At 43.7% G+C, this 27,818-nt stretch overlaps 1 protein-coding gene across 1 annotated transcript; it reads right to left on the minus strand.

Moving 5' to 3' along the window:
• Positions 1-1,310: 1,310 nt before the first annotated feature.
• EXOSC10 (exosome component 10) lies at positions 1,311-25,621 on the minus strand. Its single transcript, XM_040430286.1, has 25 exons — positions 25,482-25,621; positions 23,295-23,431; positions 21,403-21,526; positions 21,178-21,282; positions 20,434-20,596; positions 20,115-20,223; positions 19,495-19,570; positions 18,468-18,578; positions 18,120-18,263; positions 17,212-17,402; positions 16,982-17,138; positions 16,182-16,330; positions 16,025-16,075; positions 15,638-15,749; positions 14,662-14,709; positions 14,507-14,582; positions 13,795-13,901; positions 12,158-12,253; positions 10,618-10,692; positions 10,449-10,542; positions 10,294-10,367; positions 3,002-3,164; positions 2,798-2,859; positions 2,332-2,408; positions 1,311-2,018 (listed from the first exon to the last, which is right to left on the minus strand). The coding sequence occupies exons 1-25, from the start codon at positions 25,599-25,601 to the stop codon at positions 1,988-1,990; spliced, it is 2,652 nt and encodes an 883-aa protein (XP_040286220.1). The 5' UTR covers positions 25,602-25,621; the 3' UTR covers positions 1,311-1,987.
• Between the last annotated feature and the right edge of the window lie 2,197 nt (positions 25,622-27,818).

Here is a 27,818-nt window from a genome sequence, read left to right on the forward strand (position 1 = left end):
ATATATATATATGCAGTCAGTAGCTGTGGCTGGGAAACCGCAGCATCTTGTGGCCAAACAGCAGAAAGTCAGTCAAGAACATTTAATTTATTCCACACACAGTGTTCAAACAATGGCTGTTTCTCAATCTCACACGGGGAAGCACCATCTGCTGCACCTTCAAGCTGAGGGACAGAGACCACTCCCTGCATACAGCTTAGTAAGGCAGGATACTGAGATTTCTTTATGTTGTAAGATCTTGTTTCCATCAGATCCTAGAGAGAAATAAAATACACTGGCTCCTTTCATCTCCTCAGCTTTATAGGGGTCACAGTGATTGATTATTCCTGCTTATTAACCTGTCTCTGTCTAGTTGTAACTAGGGGCTTTAACCCATTAGTGCTTGTGTTGCTCTAGGACATCCAGGAAATTGGTAATATATACTAAGATATTTTCACTGATGAGGAGATCTTGGAATTTGATCACATATAATTAATTGCAGTTTTGCTTGAAATTGGTTTATTGTGCAATGTCTAATTGGGTCCTGAAGAAGGAACCTAGGCCAGTCAAGGTGTTTGTACATTCTGTAGAGACAACAGTAGTGTGTTTGGAAATGGACTTTGTATGTGGATAAGAAAGTGTGTGTGAAGTTATATAAAGGCCAGTGTACGTCAAGCTAGTTATATGAGTGCAGTGGCAGGTAATAGCAAACTAAATCCATAAATTGCATGTTATGTAAAAGTGTCTTGGATAAAAAAAAGCTAGGTTCTGAATAGGTGGTTGTGATCCAGCCAACTTCTAAGGGTGCGATCCAGTCAGGAGTAGTGATGATCGAGCATGCTCGGCCAAACACCTGTTTGGCTCCAGCATCTCGATGCTCGGCACATGGCGGTACTCGGCCGAGTACCGGAGGTGCTCGAGCGCAATGCTCGAGTCTCCTCCCCGCATGTTTCTTGGCTGCTACGCTTCATTTGGTGATAAAAGGAGAATTGAGTTATGCATTCAGTTACCACGGACCATAACACAATTCTACGACGGAATGTGTTTAGAGGCATTCCGTTATAATAGAAGTCTATGGCCAGCATAACGGATTCGTCCGGTTTACGTTATGCAGGGGAGTCCTCTCCTGAATAACGGAAATGGGACGGATCCGTTATGCAGGCCATAGACTTCTATTATGACGGAATGAATAAGGGAATACCTCTAAACGCATTCCATTATGCATTCAGTCATAGAATTACGTTATGGTCCGTGGTAATGGAATCCATAACGCAATTCTGCTTTTACCACCAAACGAAGCGTGAAAAGAATTTCATAACATGAAATTCGCTCATCCCTAGTAGTAATACTGAGAATAAATCATACAGTACACAGGTGGACTCCATTTACTAATTAGGTGACTTCTGAAGGCAGTTGGTCACACTGGATTTTATTTTGATCTATCAGAGTACAGGGGGCTGAATACAAATGCACGCCACACTTTTCAGATGTTCATTAAAAATTTTGAAAACCATGTTTCATTTTCTTGTCACTTTACACATACTTGCTATTTTCTATTGGTCTATCAGATAAAACTTCAATAAAATACATTAGAGTTTGTGGGGGTAATGTGAAAAAACTTGGAAAAGTTCAAGGGGTATGAATACTTTAAGGCACTGTAGGTTTTTATGCTCCACTTATTTTATGGACCTTCACGTTAATGTGTGGAGTTACTGTTAAGTATTTGTACACTGACCAGCTACAAGACCAAGATATATTCCTAGGACAGAAATAACAGGTGCTTGATCCTACAATGATATATGAAAATATGACAAAAATAAAATAAAAATCCAGCAACCATTGTAAGGAACAGCTGGAGTTTTGCTTGAAGACCACAGAGATAAGAAGTATCCACCATTATAACCCAATGACAACAGAGAATCCTTCACTAATTAAAAGCTTTAATAACAAAAGAATGCAGACAATACTATGGGCATATTCCAATGTGACTTCCTCCACAAGGATCTTGTTATCTTTTAGGCCAGCTGTGCCTGAAGCCCCTAAATAAAGAACGTGAGAGATAAGACGTTATATATATCCATATTCCTAGAAATAAACCGTATCTCAAAAATACAGGAGTTAAGAAACACATTGGGGTCCAGCTGAAAAGGACATGTAGGAGACGAATTGTGAAAAGGGTCCTGTCAGCTACCAATCAACATTGCTGAGAACTCTCCCAGACATGCAGATTGGCGGACAGCAGCTGACAACTCTTTACAGTGCTCCTCCCCAATGTCCCTTTCCGCCGGATGCTAGACACATACAAACTTCTCTGAAAGCACTTAGCAGGTGCCCTGGCATCGTGTTACAGACCTGTTTGATTTCCCACCAGTGAAGGACATGCTTTTATTTCCCATTGCTTGGTGAGCCTTCTTTCCTGATGGATTTTTCTGCATAAGAAAAAACAGTAGAAACATCAATTCTGACGTCAGGTTCACACATTATGGACCATGCTGGAAAAAAAACTGCAAGGAGGACTGATGCTCTAACATTTCAGTCTGCCTAGAAGGCGGTTGGGAATACCCACCAGGGGTAACCAATACATTTGTCACAGAGGACTTGAAGTGCCAGAATATCTGGTAAATTCCTGTCCATCCAGACTATACAAACAAAAAACTGATTATCAGATCATAAGATGCCCTGAGAGGACAGTGTGCGACAGGGATTCAGTTCCTGCATCATAGTCTGCCTCTTCGGCCCCGAACTAGGCAAAATGCACATCATCAGTTTTACTGCCACTGCCACTTTTTTTTAGCAGAATGGTTTTGTTCCAGCTTACCTTCCCTTGCTGAGTTTGCTTATTGGGATCGAAGTCAGACTGACTCTTCACATTGCTGCTGCCTGCAAGGGACATGAAGTTAAGCATTCATTACAGGACAGAATTACAAGACAAGAGCTGATCCCTTACTGAATATACTTCAATCATGTCTCATGCAATCTGGTGGACAACAGACTTATTGCCTCAATGTACTGCCAAACATACCTGCAAATACTTTGAAATCTGACTTGCTGTAGTCGAATGGTGTAAATGGAGCCTGAGATGCTGGTTTCACAGACTCGGAGTGTTTGGCGCGTTTCTTGCCCACTTTTGGGGTTTCAGTCCCTGATTCACTAACTACTCGTTCACGCTTCTTGTTAGCTTCTTCCTGTTGAAGAAAAGGGAGTCATCAAAAGAAAAATAAACTTACCACCACAATCACGGCAGCATGTAGACCATGAAGGAAGTAATGTTTCGCGAGCAGGCTTGGTGGGTATATAAAAGGTGTGCGATAGGCTGTCTGCACACATATCCCTCAATGCTGTCTTGGGTAAAAGGGGCGATTTATTAGACTCACAATAATGGATGATTATTGCCTTAGAGGCAAGGGTGACAGTATTTCTAGAACTGTGCAGTTTGTGAGCAGTTATTGTGCTGCTGTGGTGAATGTGTACCGCGAGTGGACAAATGGCACCACTACAAATCAGGGACATGGAAACTGCGGAGAACTATGTGCCACTGATGTCAGAGGTAAACGCTGGCTATGACAGTGCATGAGGACAGACTGGCATGCTACAGTGGAGCAGCTTACCACCAAAATGAACCAGGAGGCTACCAGATGTCTGCTTAAAACAGTTCAGTGAACCCTACTGTGCATGGGGCTCCAAAGCAGACGGATGGTCACTGCACCTCTGCTAATGAAGCTGCCTCGGCAGAAAAGGCTTCAATTTTCACCACTGATTGTCAAAGGGTTGCCTTCTCCGAAAAGTCACGTTTTCTGCTTCATTGAACAGATGGACTTTGAGGTGTTAGGTGAGAAAATTTGATTTTTGTACTTACCGTAAAACCCGTTTCTCGTTCAATTCCTTGGGGGACACATTTTCAGCATTACAAAAAGATAAGCCAGATCGGGGAAAGAACTTCCCACATTGAACAAAAGATGGAAGAATTCACAACCATCTAGTGGACGCCCATAACGACGCGGAGGATGAAATTTCTGCCTTAAAACTTAAACTAGCGGACCTCGAGGACTGTTCAAGGCGCAACAAATTAAGATTTAGAGGAATTCCAGAAACAGTTGACCCTGACACTATCAAGGACTTCCTCACAGATTTCTTTGTCGCTCTGGTGCCAGAAGCGGAACAGAAGGATCTACTAATTGACAGAGCGCACAGGATCCCCAAACCTAAAAGCGCTCCTAACGCCGCTCCCAGAGACATCATCGCTAGGCTGCACTTTTACCACTTCGAAGAGTTAATCCTCAAAGCAGCAAACTCAAAACAAGATCTTCCTGAACGCTTCAGAAATATTAATATTCTCCGACCTCTCTGCAGTCACCCTAAACAGACGCAGGGAATTCTCAACCGCTACTAAAATCCTCAGAGACCACAACATCCCTTACAAATGGGGGTATCCGGTGAAACTCCTAATCTTCAAGAATGGGATAACACACGCAATCTCCTCTCCAAGCGACACCATGAAGCTTCTCCAGAAATGGTCCCTAGCTACGGTGGACGAAGACACCATCTCACCAGAGAAGAAAAGACCCCCTACCCTGACCAAAGAGTGGACCTGAAACCTCTCCTTGCAAGAAAGACCACTCCTATCCTGCTGAAGGACATATCCTTTCTATCGTGCAGGGTCACTAGACTGCTATAAATGCTTTACATTCTGTACCGCAGGTTCTCTACGGAGATAACCTGCTTCTCTAACACCAGCTCCCAGAATACCTGGATAATTTTTGGTATCCAGTTGGTTCTCTTGCTATAGCAAAAGTGATTTCGTTTTACTTTATCTAGTCCCTTATTCTGTATCTATATGTGCTTTAGGCTGAGGAGCATCTGCGGTGTTTCATTAAAGCTACCCGCTCTTGCTCTGCAGCATATTGTATAATTTACTGTATTACCTAATCTGCACCCTTTCATAACCAGCGATGGTCATAAAAATTTCTTCGATCAATGTTAATGGACTAAACAGTCCGATTAAAAGATCCTTACTTTGGAAGGAAGTCATTTCTCTCAAATGTGATGTGATATGTATTCAAGAAACCCATTTGAATGAGTCTGATACGTATAGGCTTAAGCACAAGAAATTCACTAACATATTTGTATCACCGGCCGTGAACAAGAAAAGAGGAGTAGTCATTGCCATTAAGGACACCTCTCTTCAATTAATTCAGAGTATTAGTGACACTGAAGGAAGATATGTTATTTTAGTGTGTAACATCAATAATACCCTATACACATTAGTCTCCCTATATGCACCAAACACAAACCAGCTTGCATTTATAAAGGAAGTGTTAACGTCTGCCTTATCCATTAAACAAGGATCCTTGGTTGTGTGCGGGGATTTTAATTTACCTCCTTCACCAACAATTGATAAATCAAACCACATCACCTCTCATCCCCCCTCACAATTCGCACAATACCTATCTGAGGATTTATACGATACATGGAGAGTCCTACACGTATCAGAGCGTGACTATACTTTTTATTCTCGCCCTCATAAACAATATTCAAGAATTGATTTAATAATAGTGGACAAATGGACCCTTCAAAATGTTACGTCCTCTAGTATAGGATCCATAACATGGTCCGACCATGCTCCAGTATCTTGTCAAATTCCAGAACGATTCAATCATCCCCCTTTTATTTCTTGGCATATCAATAACTACCAATTGTCCCTACCTTCTACTCAATCCCAAATTACAGAAGCACTCCTGGAATATTTTAAACATAATTCTACTCCAGACATCCAACCTACCACAATCTGGTGCGCCCATAAAGCCTTCATAAGAAGTCACCTCATACGTATCTCATCTTATCTAAAAAAGCAAAAACGCATGCGTACAGAACAGTTATGCGCAAAGATAAAGTTAGAATCTATAGACAAAGCAAACCCCTCCCAAACTATTAGTAATCAACTCAGAGGCCTAAGATTCGAACTTTACCAACTTTACCAAAATACATTTGAACACAATTTAAAGACTGTCAAAAACAAAATTTTACGCGCAAGGAAACAGAGCAAACAAGATACTAGCCTACAAAGTCAAATCCTCATTAAATAGGAAAAAACTACCATACATTTATAACTCCAATAAGGAAAAGGTAATTAACCCCTAAGAAATAGCTAACACTTTTGCCAATTACTATTGTAATCTATACAATCTTAAAGACGACAAACAAACTCCACAGCCAACTCGGGACCTAATCAATAAATTCCTAGCGGGTATTTCACTGCCCAAACTCTCCCCAGAACAACTAGAACAGATCAACAAACCAATAGATACCAATGAAATATTGCACATTATAAAATCAACCAAAAGTAATAAATCCGCAGGCCCGGATGGACTATCCAACGAATATTTTAAAACATTTGGAAATATCTTATCTCCTTTCCTCTTAACCACATTTTCCCATATAATGTCCACTGGAAACATACCACCAGAAATGCTTCAAGCTACTATTGTAGCTATACCCAAACCAGGCAAATCTCCCGACAGCCCAGAAAAATTTCGCCCGATCTCCCTTTTGAACGTAGACCTTAAAATATACTCAAAACTACTAGCCAATAGATTATCCTTATTCATCATGACCAAGTGGGTTTTGTCAAATCAAGACAGACCCTAGATGGCACCAGACGTATAATTGACCTCATCTACTTTTCCAGGGCAAAGCGGATGCCTTCTCTGCTTCTGTCTCTGGATGCGGAGAAGACATTCGACCGAGTGCATTGGGGGTATTTGGAGGCAGTTCTAACCAAATTTGGATTACATGGGCAAATTAATAAAGCTATAAGTGCATTATACTCTAAACCATCCGCTAATATCCTTATAAACGGGATGTTATCTAACCAATTCCAAATTAAAAACGGAACAAGGCAGGGATGCCCCTCATCTCCCATCATTTTCGCACTGGCAATTGAACCTCTAGCAGAAAGTATTAGGGCCCATACACAAGTAACAGGTATAAAAATTGGGGAAACAAACCACAAAATCGGTCTATTTGCTGATGATATAATCCTGGTACTAACCAATCCAACAACATCCCTACCCATTGTTATGCAAATATTAAAGTCATTAAGCTATATCTCATACTACAGCTTGAATGTAGCTAAAACTCAGGGCCTTAACCTAGGTTTAGAGGCTTCAGACCTTACCGATCTGGAACTCAATTAATCTAATTCTTACTCAAATATGTAATATCCCAATCTCACCATCTATAGCTCAGGCCTTACTCTCCGTTGATTTAGACTTATTTCCCCAAACTATTAGAGTAGTTGTCACTCATGTAATTGTGGCTACTAGAATGAAAATTGCCTACTATTGGAATAATCCAAACCCTCCTCCACTGACGGAAATTATAAACGCTGTCAACAACAACTGTCTGTATGAAATGTTCAATGCTTCCATACCCAACAAACGAGCCAAGTTTAAACTCGCATGGGATTATTGGCTTCACTCCAAATTTAACACAGTCCTAACAGATAGGTGAAGTACAGATGTACTTAACACTCCTTGTCACTTACACCCCCCTCCCTTTACCCCTCCTTTGTTTCTATTTCCTTCCCCTTATTCTCCCAATGTTACTTATAGTAATGTTCATATGACCTGCTCTGTTAATTGCTAGGTTGATAATGATGGCACCATGCAGAGTTTATAATGATGGTTAATACTATAGACAAAACATACAATTTGTATTCTGTATGTAACACTTAGGCTTCGTTCACATCACCGTTCTGGCTTTCCGTTCTCCTGCTCAGTCTAGGAGCAGGAGAATGGAAAGGACGGAAAAGGCACGTAACCGACGCTAAACTGAGTCAAACGGAGCCTAAGGACCCCATAGACTATAATGGGGTCCGTTATGTTTCCGCTCAGAAGATGATTTTTAAGCGGAGACAAAAGTTGTGCATGCAGTACTTTTGTCTCCGCTTAAAAATCATCTTCTGAGCGGAAACATAACGAACCCCATTATAGTCTATGGGGGTCCTAAGGGCTCCGTTTGACTCAGTTTGGCGTCAGTTATGTGCCTTTTCCGTCCTTTCCGTCCTCCTGCTCCTAAATGGAGAAGGAGAACGGAAAGGCTGAACGGTGATGTGAACGTAGCCTTACCTGTTCTTTTTCTTCTAAAAAAATATAACATGTATTAAAAAAAAAAAAAAGGATTGTTCACTAATCACGTGCTATGTGTTAGATACATTTGTACTATATGCCATTTGTGGCATTTCACTTGTTTATTGGCATTTGTCACTTTATTGGATTGCAGTGTTTGAATCTGTAAATACAGCCAAGAGTGGTATTCTCGGTCAGGCTGCACTAGATGGCACTTTATAGTCTTCTTTGATGAATTCTTTATTTATACTTGAATTTTTTATTGTTAATTGTCATATCCTGTTCCATTGAAATATACAATATACAATATACACTATAACATTTACCAATTGAAACTAGAGACGAAGGAGTGCTCGAATAAATATAGAATAGGAGTTTTTCCCTTACCACTGTGATGCGCGATAGCAGAGCAGATCATGTGACCCGTCACGCGACACTGTTATTCCATGTGACGGATCATGTGATACATGACGTAGCCGGCTGCATCACCGATTCATGATGAGATCCCGGATGTATCTGGAAGCGGGAACGAGTTACCCGATAACTGATAGGCTGGGAATATCACATTCACCCATTGGTTGATTTTGCGATGGAGGGGTATATAGGAGAGAATGATTGGCTATGTTGTTATGCCCCGTGAGGAAGCACATAGCGAAACGATCGTCGGGCGGTACGCTCCAGGCTGGGTCAGTAATCTTGATATTTTCTGTGATTTTTATTAGCAGCATTACACTTTGGCTATGCATAGGTATATCACCGCCCCTCACGCTTTAGTGTTGAGCGGTGAACTGCATTATATGGACGCATGTTCGCCACAGTGAGCCTTATGTGACTATGCTGCTGTTATTATACTAGTCCTTTGAGGTCTGTAGCTCATTTTTATGGTCACACTCCAGTTTTCTCATGTCTGCTGCTTTATGTATTTTATAATTAATTGTGCTGTTTTATGTGGATTTCTAATAAAGTTTATAATAGTGGTAGCTTTTTTAGCGGTATAGGAGTTGTACTGCCACAATAATATAAAAAATAAAAACGTAAAATATCAGGAGAGAAAAATTAACAATAACTGCTAAAATTTAAACTGGTCCTGCCACTTATTTTATTAGTCTACATACTGTATTATATACCAGAGCTGCACTCACTGTGTACATACATTACTTATCTTGTACTGATCCTGAGTTACATCCTGTATTATACCCCACAGCTGCACTCACTATTCTGCTGGTGGAGTCACTGTGCACATGCATTACATTACTTATGCTGGATACATGCTGTATATAATCAGCAAAATAGTGAATGCAGCTCTGGAGCAAAATGCAGGCTGTAACAGAACGGTACATGATAAGTAAGCAAATCATCCGTTTAAGAAGGCTTATTTTATACAAAAATGGTGGTAGTATCCTAAGGTGGATCTGTTTCTTCAAGACATGAGCATATCTTATACAGTAAGGTTTATAATTCAAGTTGGCTGAAAGATGGACTCTAATCTGCAGTACAGCATACATATATATTACCGCTACTAATGGAGCTTTCCCTTCTCGGATACTTATGGCATATCCACAGGAATATACATAAATGTCTCATAGATGACATTCCCAACTCTGAAATTTGTGAGATGTGGGGGCCCGCTCTAGAGATAAGTGCGGGTCCCACATCTATCAGACATGTATGGCATATCCTGTAGGTGTGCCATTAAAGAGGACCTTTCACCAGAGGAAAGCCTCTAAACTACCTATACAGAAGTGTAGAGCGGCGCCCAGGGATCCCGCTGCACTTACTGTTATCCCCGGGCGCCGCTCCGTTCTCCGGTTATAGCCTCCGGTATGTAAGTAGTTAGGCTCCACCCACTTGATCCTGCCGGCGTCGTCTTCTCCTATGCTGTAGCGCTGGCCAATCGCAGCGCTCAGCTCATAGCCTGGCTATGAGCTGAGCGCTGCGATTGGCCAGCGCTACAGCATAGGAGAAGAAGACGCCGGCAGGATCAAGTGGGTGGAGCCTAACTACTTACATACCGGAGGCTATAACCGGAGAACGGAGCGGCGCCCGGGGATAACAGTAAGTGCAGCGGGATCCCTGGGCGCCGCTCTACACTTCTGGATAGTTAGTTTAGAGGCTTTCCTCTAGCGAAAGGTCCTCTTTAAGGTTTCAGTTAGGAATACACCTATAAGGAGTCACCCCGCTCACTCACCATCACTTGTTCGCGCACAGACTTCAGATTTGCTGCTTTACTTTGAAACTCCATCTTGGCCTTCTCTCGAGCAGCTGTAAAGGAAACAAAAGATGATAAAGGACACTGCCAGTGAACCTTAAGCACAGCAGCCACAAACAGCGGGCACTGGGTACCTTTGTCAGCCTGCCTCCTCTGCCTGGCCTCCTCCTTGGCCTTTGCCTCTCGTTCTTGCTGTGCTATGCTCACTAGCTTCCAGCGGTTACTGATCTACAAGGAAGAAGATGAGACTCAGCCCTATGGCTGAAGGGTCGGGCACAGCACGGGACATATTGTATCACTCACTTCAAACATCTTTGTGTTGGGGTCACACTTTGCTGCTTGGGAGGCATGAGCACCCCGGATATCGGATGGAAGAAACTGAAAGACATGAGTTAACCCTTAATGAACCTCAAACACAGGGAAGCAAAAATTCTAATTTCATACAATACATACAAATAAAGCTTAATCATTGTGCAAAAAAACACTTCATCCCATTCTCAATCTCTTTGCTGCCAGTGAATGGAATCAGCCAGAGGCTAAAAACCTGTACAGATGTATTTCTTCTCACGCAGATGCATGACTCATTACAGTGCATATTAAAGGCTATGTACACCTTCAGAGGCAATTTTTTTAATGATTGCATTTTACTCATTTTGGGCTAAAAATCATTCTTTCAATTGGTCTTCATTAAAATATTGAGCTGTTCTGTCACAAAGGGTTAACTGTTTGTCTAGCTGTGTGAATTGTACTTTTTACTTTCACTTTGTCTCATCTAATAATCCTTATCCCTATATTATTGAGAGGTCATAAACACTTATTTAAGCCACATTCTTATCAGTTTCTAATGTCAGAGAGCAGAGATAAGGAGCTCAGATTAACTGGTAAAGAGAATATTCTGATCCCTCTATCAGAGCATCTCAGCCCTGTACAGAAAAAAGGGCTCCATATGTGTAATAAAGACCAATTTAAAAAGCTTAAAATGAGTACAATGCAATAATTTAAAAAAATGCCCCCAAAAGGTGTACATAGCCTTTAATTGCAATAAGCCCTGTTTGTATATCAGTTGGTCTCCTCCAGGACTGGATCACAGCTTCTGGATGAAAATGCTAAGTATCTATTCACTGTCCGCAAACAGAGATCTGGACATGGAGATATTTAGCTTTATTAACATAAAACCCAAAGAAGATGGTACCCACTGTTTAGGTTACATTAAACATCTTAACAGGGTATTCCCACCTTGGATCTTCCTGTCTGACCCACACATATGTAAAGGGGGTGTCTCCTTCCTGCCTGATGGGGCAGATGCCAGCCGCAGCATCCAGGCAGAGAATAAATGGAGTGGTGCACGTGTGCTGCTCTCTATTCAATTCCACACGAAGCAGCCATGCATATTACAAGAAAGAGCTGGGTAACAAAGTGTGCATCTGTATGAGTAGATATAGATCTGTCCAGGTCGCTATTCACCGACAGCAAACAGAGATCTTGAAAATGGATATATTTCCATTACAAAATGCTTAACGGCAGCAAGGCTGTTTTCATAACTACTAGAAGAGAGCTGAGCACACTCGCCGTTTATTCTCCATCTGAATGTGGCAGCTGGCGGCCACCTCATCCAGCTGGGCAGAGATCCCATTATAAAGAGATCTGATACACTGCAATGAGTTATAGATTAAGGTTTTCAGCATCTAGATACAAGCATGAAATCCTATACACTGAAAGCAAGCAGAGATCCTGAAAACAGTGAGGCATTGAAACGTAACAGAAAGTTGCAGAAATTTTTATTGGGCACCAATTAAGCTTTCTGTAACCCAAGATGAGCCTTCGAAAGGTCAAAACATCTCACCATGCGGAATGGGTTGTCAAAGGACTCCAATATACTTCTAGCCTTCATTTGGGACTGAGAGAGTCCGTTCAGCTCATCAGCTTCTTCTTCAGGATCCTAAGAGAAGAAGAAAACATCACCTAGCGCTTCATGGGGAAGTGGCTTGCGCCTCAAAAACCGCAGCATTTATTCACATTCATCAATTATCTACAGCATGGCTCATTGTCCAGCGCTCTGTAAGACATTAGGGGGCAGTATGAAAGTCTCTCAACCCTTTTGATACCCAGCCTAATTTAATTTTTTCATTTTTATTTTTCCTTTCCCACCTAACATAACTTTTTTTTATTGTTTTCTGTTCACATACCCGTATAAGGCCTTGTCTTTTTGTGGGACAAGTTAGTATTTTTAAAGGCAACATTTAATATGGACAAACATGGCAATTCCGCCAAAGTTTTGAGGATTCTGTTTTTTCGCCATTCACTGAAAATTTAAATTTTATTCTGAAAGTAAGTATTATTATGACGATACCAAATTAATATAGTTTTTATAATGGTTTACTATTTAAAAAAATATATATTAAAAACAAAGTTTTTTTTCTTTGCTTAGCTATATTCTGACAGCCACGCATTTTTTTGGGGGGGGAACAAGTTGACAAAAAAAAAATAAAAAAAATATAAAAAAAATAGCAAAGCGATTTTTTTTTCTGTTATGGCATACACCACGCAGGAAAAAAAATAATTATGCTTTCAGATGTAGCGCTACCTGTTATGTTTGATTTTTTATTGTTTATATTTACATGTAAAATTGGCAAAGGGGGTGATTTGAAGTCTTGTTACTCTTGTGTTTATTTTTAAAAAACTTTTTTTTTCAGTAATTTTTAGTCCTTAAGAGTACTTGAGAATGTGATCTTCTGATAACTTGTCACATAGACCGCAATAGAATACTACTGCAGTTTATGGGATTCTGACACCCTCCCTGAGAAGCCATGCAGTTATCCACGACAGGCCTGGGAACTTTCCAAGGACGCAGGCTGTCATACCTACTGAACATGAAATCGAGTCCCATGATTTCGCCACAGGGGCTCAGATCAGAAGATAGAGGGAGCCCCTACCCTTTACCTAACCTCACAGGTCCAATGATCGCTACTGAACGCAGCATCTGAGGGGTTATATGACTGGGATTGGAATCAGAGATCCCAATCATTGTGGTGCATGGAGCAGGCTCAGTGCCTGAGCCCACTCCATACTCTTTACACTGCACCACGACTTAGATGCATTTAAGGATTAAGGGCTCATGCACACGACCGTATGCCCTCCGAGACATGCAGTCCGTGAGCGGGCCATATGTCCCGGAGCTGCCTACATCGTGTGCACAGCATCATAGGTTACTACGATACTGTGCGCATCGGGCCGCCCGCAGGACTATTGTTCTGCACTCATATGATCTTATGAGTACAGGACAATAGCCCTGTGGGCGGCCCAATGCGCACAGTATCATAGTAACCTATGATGCTGTGCGCTCGATGTATGCCACTACGCTCACGGACCGTACATCTCGGAGGGCATACGGTCGTGTGCATGAGAAAATTAGGCGGTCCTCTTTCCAGCTGCTAAGAACCCTATACAGTCATTTCTTAGTGCATCTTATGTGGTACTTACACTGAAGAATGTGATGACGGCCTTGGCCCGCACAGCAACAGGACTGTGTGGTGCAGGAGGAGCGGGATCTTCCTCACTGAACAGGCTTCCTGTTGAGATTTCTACAGCTGGACAAGAACAAATTAGATTAGAGGGTTCACTACTTCCATGGGATCACATCACATTTATAGCCTATGTAAGAGATAGATACTGTAGGAGGATTTCCTGATGTATACTTCTGGCAGAAGGCTGTGACTTACCCCACAGTGGGTAAGTTGGCATTACACTACCACTGAAAACAGAACATACAACATACTAAGTTGGGTAAGCTTTATTTTTACTGTATAACTTTGAACAGAATAGTGTACTACGCTATCCCATCCGCCACAAAAAAAAGCACTCTTTTGCCCCCAGTTAAGTGAAAGGAGTCATATCAATAAATTTAGCTCCAAACTCGACATGAACAGAGTCTTCGGTTCTTACATCTTTGCATAAGGTTGGTGTATGCACTGGAAACCTTGACATAGGAGCCTAAGGCTATGTTCACAAAGGTTGGAGCTCCTGACATGTACGCTAAACATATCTATAGGTCTCCCTTCACCAGACAGAGGTCAAAAGTGTCCTTTTTGTGTTGCATACCTTTCCTTTCGTTTTACAGTTTGGCAGACTAAAGGAAACTGAGCGTTGCGAATTGTATCTACACTGAGTAACAACCAAACAAGGTTATTTTTACCTGCCCCGTCCAAAAGAAGCTGCCCCATGGGAGTGTTTGATAAATCATGAGGACCAAACAAGATATTCTCCATTTTCTGCAGGAGAGAAGACAGGATGTTACTAACCGCAGGCCACTGTGGGGTAGCAGTTACTGCACACAGGTGGTCAACCAACCTCAGGGTTTGGCATTGGGCCCTTCTTTTTTGCAGAGCTTGTTTCTGACTGTATAGAAAAAGAAAGAGGGGACGGTAAAAGAATAACCTTCTCAATCCAAGCAAAACAAAAGGAATTTATCGCCTATACTGTCATATATTCACCTATACTGTTTTTTTGTTTTTTTTAAAGATTAGTTTTTTTGTGTATTTTTTTTTGGATTTCTTTATTCTCCTTTGTATGTGATTAGGGCGACGGCCATCTTCCATAATCTGCTGTTAACAGGCTTTAAAAAATATGCTTTAATGCAGCCACATGGACCACAGGCACAATAGATCGGAGAGTTTTCTAGATATGCTCTGTGACCTGTGCAGAGGTCATTGTGCAGGAAGGGGAGTAGATAAGCTGTGACCATCATATATCATGAATGGTGAATCCTGTGTTATCTTGTCATCTATAGACCTAGCTTGTCATTGCAATCCTCTTTGTGATAATGGGATGAATACTAAAAAGAGTTAAGGCTGTGTTACATACAGCAATGTGGCAGGCGATTGTCTGGAGGAAGCGTTCCTTTCCGCGAATCGCCTGCTCATCAGTGCACGGTACCATTACATGCAACAATCTTCTCCATAGTATGGAGAGGAGCGATCGTCACACCATCACTCTTGCCCATACTGACTAGCTGTTTGCTGGCAGCAGATTGTAACTAGACAGCACCAATCTGCCGCCAGCAAAAGCTTGTTCATTGGGTAATCAGCGGCAGTATTACACTGCCAGATCATCGCTAACGAGATGACGTTCCGATGAGTTTTTTGTGTTTGAATTGTGCCTTTAGTTTTAAGTGGTTCCTTCAATGTTCCTGGCAACCAGAGATGGACAAAATATTGCAGCCCTTAGTAGCCAAACTGACCATTCTCATGGCCAACAGTAAGTACTTTTATAGATATCATTAGAAAACAAAGAGAAAACAGGTTCCAGCACCAAATATCTATTATACCTTCATTAACGGTTTCTCCCGAGCTTGCTGAATGAGAAGAGACAACTCGTTTATCTGTTGTCTTACAAGAGGAGGAACTGGATTACAACAGGCAATTATCCCCTGGGGTTCCCTAAAAAAAAATAAGAGGCAAATTCAGTGACCAAGAACCAAGAAAACAGACACTGGTGAAGAGGAGAGTACTGTAGACTACACAGCTTTGTGACTCCATTTGGTAATAACCTTATGATTTGTGTTTTTTCAGTTTTTAGAAAAGCTCATTGTATAATGAACACTTGCACAACAATTCTAATATACTTTGTACTTCTGTTCCTCATTGTATTTAAGACCTGAACAGAAACTTTCTTATGTCCTTCTTATTATTGGGCTTCTGTAGTCAGCACTTACTTGGGAACTTCCTCAGAGATCTTCATCAACATGTGGTTAGGTAGGACATATCTGTAACGTGAAAAGAAACCATGAGTATAAAACACAGAGCTTGATAACAAGCTGGGGGCTTCCTGGCTATAATGAGCTCTACCGATAATCCTATTGATATGCTCACCCAGTGCTCTCATCCTCCTGTCGTGCCATCTTGTCTCTCCAGGCAAAGAGAAGGCGGAAGGCGGCCAGCTGCTGTGTGTTGAGATGCCTCTTTAACTTTTGGTACAGTTCAAGGTAGGACTCCTCTGTAAAGATTGGCTTCACAAATCTCTGTGTAACAAACAAAGTAGCTTCATATAGTGCAAGGCCTACTACTAATACTGACCCCTATGTACAAGATATAACTACAATAATACTGCTCCTATGTACAAGAATATAACTACCATCATTCTGCCCCCCTAAGTACAAGAATATAACTACTATAATACTGACCCCTATGTACAAGATATAACTACAATAATACTGCTCCTATGTACAAGAATATAACTACCATCATTCTGCCCCCCTAAGTACAAGAATATAACTACTATAATACTGCACCCTATGTACAAGAATATAACTACTATAATTCTGCCTTCAATGTACAATAATATTAACTACTACATACTGCCCCTAGGTACAAGAATATAACTACTATAATATTGCTTCTTATGTACAAAAATATAACTACTATAATACTATCCTCTATGTACAAGAATAGAACTATTATAATGCTGCTCCCTATGTACAACATTATAACTACTACTATAATACTGCCCCTATGTACAACATTATAACTAGTATAATACTGCCCCCTATGTACAAGATTATACCTACTAACTATAATATAACTAATAATGTTCTCTATGTTTAAGAACATAACTACTATACTACTGCCCCCTGTCGTGTAATACAGACACCACACAGATGCAACATTATTACCTTCAGACAGATCTCTTTGCTCTTTTGCCAGACTAAATGGAGAAGGTTCTGCTGACCATTGGCGGCATTCCTCAGCTCCGTCCTCATCTTGTCGTAGATATAGAGCAGGTAGTGGGTATCGGCTCTGGCATACTGAAGCATTTCTTCTGGCAGTGGTCTGTTAACCACATACAGCTCATTAGAGTTACAGGGTATCCTCACTGGTTTTTACACATGAGGTTTTTACTTACCGGATTCTCCAGTCAGCCAGCTGGTATTTCTTATCAGACTCCACACTGCAGTAGAATCGCAGCAGATGGTCCAGAGAATTCCTCCCCAGGTTCAGTAGACGAGCTGCTTGATGGGTATCAAACATGTTCACAACATACAAGCCAAAGTCCTTCTGGAGCCACTCAATGTCTGAATCTGCGCCATGCAAAACCTGAAGAATTACAGAATTGTATACAGTGTCTTTCAACATTTACAGTTTATATTACAAATGTACAGATTCTGAGTCTATTATACCTCAGAGCTGCACTCACTATTCTGTTACCACCATCATGCATAAACTGCAACCACACAGAAGGGGTAGGGGAGCCAAAAGAAACAAACACTCACCTTAGGCACAACGCTGATCAAATATGTGGTGTATAGACTCAAGCTGCATTTGAAGTGGGGTACCAGGGAGAATTCACTGTCCCAATGAGTACATCAAAGTAGGAGAAGAAAGGATGGCGCTGCTTGAGTATTATAGAAACTAATGTATTACCGATAATGGGCATCACATCGTTCTCAGGCTTTGATTGAGCCCATTACCGTTAATAAATTAGTTTCTATAATACCCACGCAGCACCGTCTTTTCCTTTACTACTTTGTTCACTATTCTGTTGGTGGAGTTACCGTGTAATATACTATATTGGCTATTTCCGCCGGGCCCATAGAAGTGAATATATTACTTGTACGCATCCTGAGTCCGTATCATATTCCAGAGCTGCACTCACTATTCTGTTGGGACCGAAGTGTACATACATTACAACCCCCCTCTCCCCCCAACTAGCCACTGCTTAATTGGGGTCTTTAATGTCTTGAAGCTTCTGTCCCTCCTCTTTGTATTCTTGCAGCAGCTTTACCCCATGGCATCATTTCCTTGGCTTCTGACCTTGACAATAGCAGGGTTTGTGAAGCTCTCGTTCAGTATATACAGGTCACTACGCAGCTCCAGAACATCGATCATGTAATCATCTGTGCGGGTAGAAATCTGCATGAGGCAGGTGAGACCCAGGAAACTTCTGTACGAGTGATGCTGTGGAACAAGGAAGAATATTTTAAGGGAATATCCCATGAATATCAATTATCACAATAGGCCATAAATGTAGGATGACTGGGGGTCCCAGTGGCTGGATTCCCGCAATCCTATATTTACGACCCATTATGTGGATAGCAGACCCCTTTAATCACCCTCATGTTATTCACCAAGTCTTCAAAGCCCTCCCATAGTTCTCCTCACCTCCAGATCGACAGCAAACTCTGAGCACTGCAGCAACTTCTCATTCAACTGCACCAGTTCATCCAGAGTGGTGATGAAGTGAAAGGGGGTCTCGTTCAGGGGGCGGTAGAGCTGAGACAGAGGATGTAGGGATTAGAACCATGCATAAACTGCAGCCAACAATGTAAAGTATGGTGGATTAGATTCTGTCTGCCAAGGCTATGTCCATGATCATATATACTTTTATACACTAGATAAACTCACACACTATATTAAAGGAGTTCTCATCACAGACAATGGGGTCATATCACTAAAATATTTGCCCATTGTCTAATAGATGCAGGTCCCACCGCCGGGACCCTCACCTATATAGAGAACGAAGCCCCGAAAGCGTTGGCGGGCGCACGGTCGCCCTCCATTTATTTTCAATGGAGGCCGCCGGAAAATTGGCCATTTCCGTTGGGCCCATAGAAGTGAATGGGAGTGGTGGCCGATCATGCGTGGTGCGCTCCCATTTACTTCTATGGGGAGAGCGCATGGTGGTGGCCGAACTGGAGTCCTCCAGCCACCACTTTCGGGGCTCCGTTCCCAATAGAGGTGCAGGTCCCAGCGATGGGACCCACACCTATAAGCCAATGGGGGCATATCCCAGCGATATGCCCCCCACTGTCTGTGATGAGACAACTGCTTTAAGGTGCGAGAAATACACAACTCTCGACAGTCATGGCAAACCGAAAGGAAACGTCCATACTTTACACCTTGTCTATAGAACTGGCAGATGGTGCAAAACAGAAAAGAGTTGACTTTATATTCTGTCAACCACTAAAACCACTTTACGACAGTAAAAAATAAACAAGTACAGGACGCTTATATATAGCAGAAGGCCTAGCATACTGAATATGCCCCTCCCCTTGCGCCCTATTAGGTGCTATACATTCTGATGTATTAGGGGACATTCACATGACCGTTTTTCACTGTTGTGTGAATGCAGCATCTTTGGCGCAGGAATTCCCTACGCTATAAATTCCTCTGATTATGTCACACTCACTTGGATCTCTGGGACTTCTAGAGATGACTCCACAGGAACAAAGTGATCCAGTTCATACCGATATGGATGTGAGAACCTAAAATAGTGTAAATAGATTACAGAAATGAGATGGTCCTTGGGCACATGTGACAAATGCTGAAAACCATAGCAACCACCTCTATGTGTTCATGATAAAGGAGACAACATCTGGTTATGGCTCAGGACAGGCATCATTTCAGCAGGTTTTCCCATGAATCAAGTTCAAAAGGCTATTAAAAGGGTTTTCCAGGAATTTGACACTGATGGCCTATCTCAGGATACATCATGAGTATCTGATCGGTGGGGGTCTGACTCCCAGTACTGCAGCCTCCTCCTAGGCCACTGATGTCACCGGGCTCAATGCTGGGCGGATGCCTCCGCCTAACAGTCCCTATGGAAAGCCTGGGACGTCACCGGATCTCCTAAAAAAAGCTCAGATGCTCATGTTAGGGGGGCTGCCTGGGTGAAAACGGGGGTATGTCTGGGTTCAGCTCTGAACCCGGACAACCCCTTTAATGCCTATGAATTTCAAATATCATGAATTTGTCTTGATCTGTACAATAAATATAAAAATTACTGGTGGGACAATCCCTTTAGCTTACATGTCTTCCTCAGGCTGCTTCATTCTCTGCTGATGGATGAAGTCTGCAAGAGCCGGGGAGACCTCCATGTCTTCAGGACGCTGCTGCTTGTCCCGCCTGCTCTTGAGCACTAAGGAAATATTGACAATAAAATCCACATAAAAAACTCCTGTGTTCTGTCTACAGATCCTATGTGGGACTGCGTTTCTACGGTTACAGACTACAAACAAACCCTATGTAGTCATGTGTTACTTCCTTCAGTACCTACAGACAGTATTTCATACTACAGTATTTCCTGGCACTCTGGGAGGACACTTAGGAAGTGCCTTTGTAAACTCACCTTCAGGCAGTGGCTTCTGCGCATTGGGTTTCACAAAGATTTTTGGGACAAATGGGGTATTAGAGTTATCGATCTTCTCTTTGAACTTCAGCTGTGGTCTGAGGATGTTCTTGGCATGCAGCAGTCGGAACGTCTCCGCTTTGCCTTTCTTGGATAGGTCACTCTACAGACAGAGCACAAAATGAATTACACACACACTTGTCTACTGCGGCCGCCATGTAATGGAAAATCGTCTCACTGTCTCAGGAGGCTGGTCCATCTACCCTTACATTTCTGCTCCATTAGGACACAGTTATAATCAGTCACTCCAGCCTAGCTGCAAGGTCCATTTAAGTAGTCTGAAAAATCTATTGCCTGCTCTGTCCCTCCTTCATGCTTTGAACTGCAGCGCTGTGTTTTTTTTCAGACAGCTGATCTGCATAAGCAAAAGCCTAGGAGGAAGTCAGTGCACGCTGAACTAATGCTGAACTGCAAACTACATGCAGTGTAGTGACCTGTCACATCTTTGCCTTTCACGGCCAAGATGGCAATAACCACAGTAAGCGCTGGTTTGGGGTGTCCGGAATTACAGAAACCTCTTATTGTCCGGTGATCCGTGATTTCCATAACATTCTGCAGCAGTGAATGGGATCTAGTTACATAGTGTAGCTCCGATCGCTGACTGTTCGGCCATTTCCATAAGCCTGCTGCATACAGACTGTGGAGGAGCCTGGAGAGCCGCTTCAAGCCTCTTCAGTTTCTCACCTTCCGATTCCAGCTGGAGACGATAGTTTTCGGGGGCTGCAGTCCAGCAGGGAGGATTGGCTGCTGATTCCGGATGACGCCAGAGGCCTCATCAAGTAAAATACCCTGAAATGAAAGGTCCCATTAATGTCTAATAATCTAATATGAGCAGCAGTGACGCCTCTTTTCAAAGATCATTGAATAGTCTGCGCTCAGACACCTGTAGCGGAGGACTGCAGAACTTACAACTCTTTCCAGGACCGCATCATTGGCATCCACCAACAAATCATATTTATCTTCCAGTGCCGTGACTTTGCCGCGATCCTTCAGATGACTGCGGCAGCCGTGATACTGCATAATCCGACTCATACTACGGGGAGAAGAACAAACATGAAAAATATATAGAAAAGTTAAACAACTTTTTATACATTTTATCTATTTATTGCCATTTTCAAGATCTTTGCTTGCTGTAAGTGCATGGGAGCATTACTGTCTAAATTCAGAGGCTGAAATCTCATCCTGATCTAATAATTCCCACAGCTGAGGGTTTGTTACAATTGTATCCCGTGTAGACAATGCTCTGTGAAGTAAACAAATCACAATTTTTGTTTCGTATGTGCGCCAGGAAAGCTCCCGATACGCGGTAAACATGTCCATAGCCTTCTCAGAGGATCCTCAGCAGTGTAAGGTCCGGACAGGATTTCAGCCTCTGAACCATAGGGGGAATGTATCATGAAGGCAATATCTCAAGTTAGTGTTGCTTGAGTCCTTAAGGACCAAGCCAATCTTCGATTTTGCGTATTATTTTTTGTATCTACCTTCCTGCTTTCCAAAAGCCATAACTTTTTAATTATTCCCTTCACATAGCTGTATGAGGGCTAATTTTTTGAGAAGTTGCACCGGTTGGTGGGATTGTCCCACGAAAAATAATCGACAGCTTCCAAACCAGCACCTGGATGTGAATACTTTTGTAATTGCATATAATTAAATATTTTGTACAGCCACTGAGTTATTCAATAAAATATATCTGTTTAGCGCCACCTGCTGTTTTTTTCTGTCTTATTTCTTTGACCTACTCACTGAGATGGCCGCACATGCTCAGTTTCATCCTGCAACTGCCTCCTGAGCTGTGATAGGTAGAGCTGGGACATGCCCCCTGAGCTGCAGCAGAAGAGACACTCCCCTTGAGCTGCCAGCTGGATCCATGTGAGGTACGGGGCTGGTTCTAGCTTTGTTAGAAAGAGACTGTTATGTACTATATGATGTCTGATTATAATTTTTTACAGTAATCATGGGACAACCCCTTTAATTACTCATATTTTGAACTTTGGTCTTTACACCTATACCAAATTTCTACCATGTTCTGACCTCCATAACGTCTTTATACTTCCATCTTGATAGCTGTGTGCGAGCTTGCTTTTCTGCAGGATGAGCTGTAGCTTTCATCTGCACCGTTTTGGGGTACATGTGACATTTTGATCACTTTTTAGGCTATGTTCACATCATCATTTATAAGCTGCTCCCGCAGATGAACAACCTGCTGGATTCACCATATCCGGCATAGCCAGACAATTGCGGGAACCACTGCCTTCCTCTCCCGCCGCTTTCTGGCATAAATGCTAGCTTTCTGCCGGACAAAAAGTCGCACAAGCCTTAGTTCAAGGGAATAAGACGGAGCCGTTCCATTGAAGTGAAAGGGGACTGCAGAGCTGTAATTACACTGCTCACCACCGCAGCGTCCACATCGAAGAGAAGGCAGTGCTCGTATGAACGCTGCGGTCTCTTTAAACAGGTAATTAATATTACAAAAATGAGCAACCCCTTTAAATGACCAGGATTGGAGACCCCGCCGATACCAGACATTGAAGCGGGGTGTCAGCCGTATTACATAGCTAACCACACTCACTTTTCAAAACTGCAGTGAGAGATGTGAAAATGCAAAAAGTCTAATATTTTTGGACAAGTCGCAAAACCATGTGATGTGGCTTTTTGAAATGAGAGTTTTGGAGTGCTGGGCTGGATACACTCCCCACTATGTTCCCATTAGCTGACAGGAAGCAGGGATCTTGAAACAATGTATGATACGTAGAACACTGCATACATTATTATATATGGACATTGCTTGGAACTGTTCTTACCAGTGAAGAAGCCGATCCCCCTGTGCTTCACAGAAGGCCCGGAAACCGGGAAAGCTGCGGTAGAAGTCGTACTCATCCCCACACTGCGGGAGTCCGGTGGAGGCCTTTGTGGTGCCAACGACTGTTCCAAGAGCGTGCTGACAACATGAAGAAAACGAAAAGTGAGACTCCACTTGAAGGAACACAGCAGGACAACCTGCTCCAACTATTCAGCGCTGACTAGGGGGATACCGGCCAACCTGAAGAAGCAATCGGGTTCTCCTGGAAAATGAGACCCATATCTGTCAAATATTTATGATGGAAACATACATCCGGCAGCCATAATATTAAAACCACTTACCCATGAAGTGAATAACATTGATCATTACGTGACAGCGGCATCTGTCATAGGGTGCGCTATATTAGGCAGCAAGTGGGGTGTCAGTCAGTGTTGGTAGCAGGAAAAATGGGCAAGCGGGAGGATCCGACTGACTGATTAGGGCCAATTGTGATTCCTAGAGGACTGAGTAAAAGCATCAATGGGGCTCCAAGTGCTCCAGGCTCTCAATGCAATACCCCAGAAGGGCCGCTGCGCTTCAGACAAGCGGCTGGGAAAAGGTAGTGCTGGTTAGGATAGCAAGGTGTCAGAATGTCCTAGACAAAGGCAGCACCCTCCCAGGTAGGGCAGGTTTTTCAGTGCCACTGTCACATCCGGGTGTATCCAGAGATAGGGGGACAGAACACAACACACTGGTGAGAGGTTTATTAGGGGCTCCAAAGTCACCAAAATAACTGATATTTCATAATGCAAGTCCTGGTGACAGATCAGGACCTGGAGGTCCCCGATGACTTGTACTTCTGAAACGTCGCTGTAGATTAATTTGGAGCTCCTAGTGACCTTCTCCCCACTGTTTGCGTCATCATTACGTGCTGTCCCTGTATACAGAAGACACAATGCATCACTGCTTGCTGTGTATAGGCTTGTGCAGATCGGTCAGAGCGACCATGCCGACCTCTGACTGACAGGAGCAGGCGGTGCAAACATCATCACACCTGGTCCTGTCAAAGTGCAGAGAGAGCAGAGCCTCTAGGTGTAATGGTAACACCCCCGTTGCTCCTAGAGGCTCACTTGCATATATTAAAACATCATTTTTCTCAGCAATGTAGACACATATGAACATGGCACCAACACAGATGCCTTCAGCTCAGGGGCGTAGCTATAGGGGGTGCAGAGGTAGCAGTCGCTACCGGGCCCAGGAGCCTGAGGGTGCCCAAAGACCCTTGTGCCACATAAGACAGTGGCATTATAGAAAGTGCATACTGGTCAATTTACACCTCTGGCTGGAGGGAAGGGGCTAGGTTAAGAATTTGGCATGAGGGGGTGCCCTTTCGATGTGCAGCAGGAAGGCTATGTGCTCCCCTGCCCCTGGCCAACAAGCACTGAGAGACAGGGGCCCAAGCTGAATCCATCACTAGCAGATTGTCAGGGGACCAGCACCCTGCACCCCCGCTGATCAGCTGTTCTGTGTAGCTCCGCTGACAGAAGATGGCGCCACCAACATTGTAGTGGACAGCGATCGTCACTGCAGCTCTGCCGTCAGCTAGTGAAGGCCTTCACTTAAAAAAAAATAAAAAATGGACAAACTCTTTAAATATTTTAGTTCTGCCACTTTTTCACTGTAACTTGTATTTCAATTCCTCACTATTCTTTAAATCTCTGCTTCAATCCTCGAACTGCGGCCCTCCAGCTGTTGCAAAACTACAACTCCCAGCATGCCCGAACAGCCTTCAGCAGGGCATTGTGGGAGTTGTCGTTTTACAACAGCTGGAGGGCCGCAGTTTGAGGATGCCTAAACCATCTTCTATACATCCAGATGCTCAGCTGACAACAGGTCGAGGGTTTGTTACAATGTATCAGACATCCACATTGTAATGAGCCTCTGGGTTAAAGGACAAGATCTGGATAGGGTTCAACTTCTGGATATAAATGTCTCCATTCACTGAGAGCAAGCAGATGGTGTAAAAAGTGATATAAAAGTATATTATTAAGATAACTATTTATGATGAATTATGAATGCAGCTGTGGACCGTAATACAAGCTCCTGGTCTTGTCAGTCCCTGCACTGATGAATATACATATATAACCACAGCGCATCCCATGATGCACAGCGCCCACTCCCGGTCACAACACGGATCCCTCTAACCGACCTTGACAAACGCGTCGGTGTCAGGGAATCCGGGGATGGGCTCTGTCAACCGCTCTTCGGTTCCCTCGCTGCCCCCGGGTTTCTGCATCTTGCTCGACACGCCTGCAGCGGGCGCAGCCATCTTGCCAACGGGCTGCGGTGACGTCATCACAGATGAGACGGCTAGAACGCTGGGATATGACGTCGTACATGAGGCAGCCATGTTGGTGGTGGTGCGAGACACGCCCACTTTATTGTGCCTATTTTGTAGTTATGGTTTTGAGGAGTGTGGCTCTATATTTTCAGGATGTAAGAAGAGTTCTTACAGTCACAGCCCTGGTGCTGTGCAGACCAGCAAAGCAGGTTTGAGACTAAAGCTAAAATAGGGTTGCCACCAGGCCTTTCTCAACAAAAATAGCAGCCAAGTTAAGTCACACCCCAAAGGGGTGTGTTGTGGGGGCGTGGCATAACAGGGTGTCCGAGTTAGGCCTCTTTCACACTGGCGTGTGCGGCCCGTTGCCGTATTGCGGCCCGCAATACACGAGCACAGTCCGTGGGGCAGCCGCAGCAGATCGCGGACCCATTCACTTGAATGGGTCCGCGATATGGCCGTTCCGCAAAAAGATAGGACATGTTCTATCTTTTTGCGGAACGGAAGTACGGGAGGAAACACCACGGAAGCACTCAGTAGTGCTTCTGTAGGGTTCCGCTCCGTGTTTCCGTTCCACATTTGCGGACCCATTGAAGTGAATGGGTACGCATGCTTAATGTGGAATGCCCACGGAATGGCACCCGTGTATTGCAGATCCGCAAATGCGGACCGCAATACGGCAACGGGCCGCACACGCCAGTGTGAAAGAGGCCATATAGTTATTGCTGACCTATCCTCAGGATAGGTCATCAATATCAGATCGGCTGAGGTCCGACACCCCCACCGATCAGCTGTTTGAAGAGAAGGCGCATGCCATGACAGCGCTGCCTCCTCTTCACTGTTTACCTTCTAGCCGTTGCATCTGCAGCGGTGAGCAGGTGTAATTACACCCAAGCCGTCCCATTCATTTCAAGGGGACAGATCGCTTCTATACACTCCTGAGGCTAGGGGTTATCCAATCTCAAGAACCCCCCCTCCCCCCAACGTGCTGGGCCCCTCACCGGTAATATACTTATCCCGCTCCTGGTCCCTGCTGCTTCTCCCTGCACACGGATAAAAACATCCAGTGTCGGGGGAGCCTCCCTAGCATCACCCACGATGCTAGGGAGGCTCGTCCCTGTCCCCACCTGCCATTGGCTGCTCTCTCTGCAGACACGTTAGATTTTTACATGAACCCTTCCCCCATCCTGGTGTCTCAACAATGTCATCCTACTGCCATTCCCAATACTGTGCCCGTGGTGCTCCCCAATGCCCCAGGCACTATACTGCTGAAAAAATTGTGACCCCACTAGAAATAATGTCCCTATAGTGTCTACAGCAATTATAAATGCCACCTAGAGTGCCCCCAGTAATAATAATAAAACCTTAAATTTATTCACTGCCCTCACATAGTAATTTCCCCCCACACTGCCCGCACAGTAGTAACTTCCCCCATGTAATAATTTTCCCCCACACTGCCCCCATATAGTAATTTCCCCACACATAGTAATTACTCTCCCACTGCCGCCACAGTAGAAATATGCTCCACAGTAGTAATTTCCCCCCATACTGTCCTCTAGTGCCCCCCTTCCGGTAAGTAATGTCCCCCAGTGCCCTTCTTACGGACAGTAATGTCCCCCCAGTGCCCCCTTTACAGCCACTAATGTCCCCCCCAGTGCCCCCTTTACGGCCACTAATGTCCCCCCATTGCCCTTCTTATGGCCAGTAATGTCCCCCCAGTGCCCTCTTATGGCCAGTAATGTCCCCCCAGTGCCCTTTTATGGCCAGTAATGTCCCCTCAGTGCACCCATTATGGCTAGTAATGTCCCCCCAGTGCCCCCTTATGGCCAGTAATGTCCCCCCAGTGCCCCCCTTATGGCAAGTAATGTTGGCACTTAGAAAAAAAAAAAAAAGCTAAAATCTTATACTCACCTGTGTCCTTTCACTGGCGCTCACTAGCTGCTGGTGCGGCCCGGGATGGTGCGACGCAGACGTGCACACCTCACTGATGTGCGTCCCGCCACAGGCGTGTGTGATAATGTCATCACACCCGCCTGCACTCAGGCCTGTAGTTGATAGGCGCCTGGGCAAGGAATTATTGGCTCCCATGCCCCGCCGCAATATTCAGCTACAGCGCAGTAGCCCTGTCGCAAATGGCGACCAGGCTAAAAAGTCCTGTCACCATCTTCAAATTTTAAGGCGCATTGGCGACCATTTTGGTCGCCATCT

Source organism: Bufo bufo, chromosome 1 (genome assembly GCF_905171765.1).
Source record: "Bufo bufo chromosome 1, aBufBuf1.1, whole genome shotgun sequence".
NCBI classification, from domain to species: domain Eukaryota; kingdom Metazoa; phylum Chordata; class Amphibia; order Anura; family Bufonidae; genus Bufo; species Bufo bufo.

What these genes read in the sequence shown, in the direction of transcription:
- EXOSC10 (XM_040430286.1), bottom strand. Translation starts at nt 25,601, where the DNA reads ATGGCTGCGCCCGCTGCAGGCGTGTCGAGCAAGATGCAGAAACCCGGG. An exon ending in AGTTTGCTGTCGATCTGGAG is followed by an intron (nt 18,264 to 18,467) that starts GTGAGGAGAACT and finishes CTTGTTCCACAG; the next exon opens with CATCACTCGTACAGAAGTTT. An exon ending in GCAAAGAGATCTGTCTGAAG is followed by an intron (nt 16,331 to 16,981) that starts GTAATAATGTTG and finishes TTTGTTACACAG; the next exon opens with AGATTTGTGAAGCCAATCTT.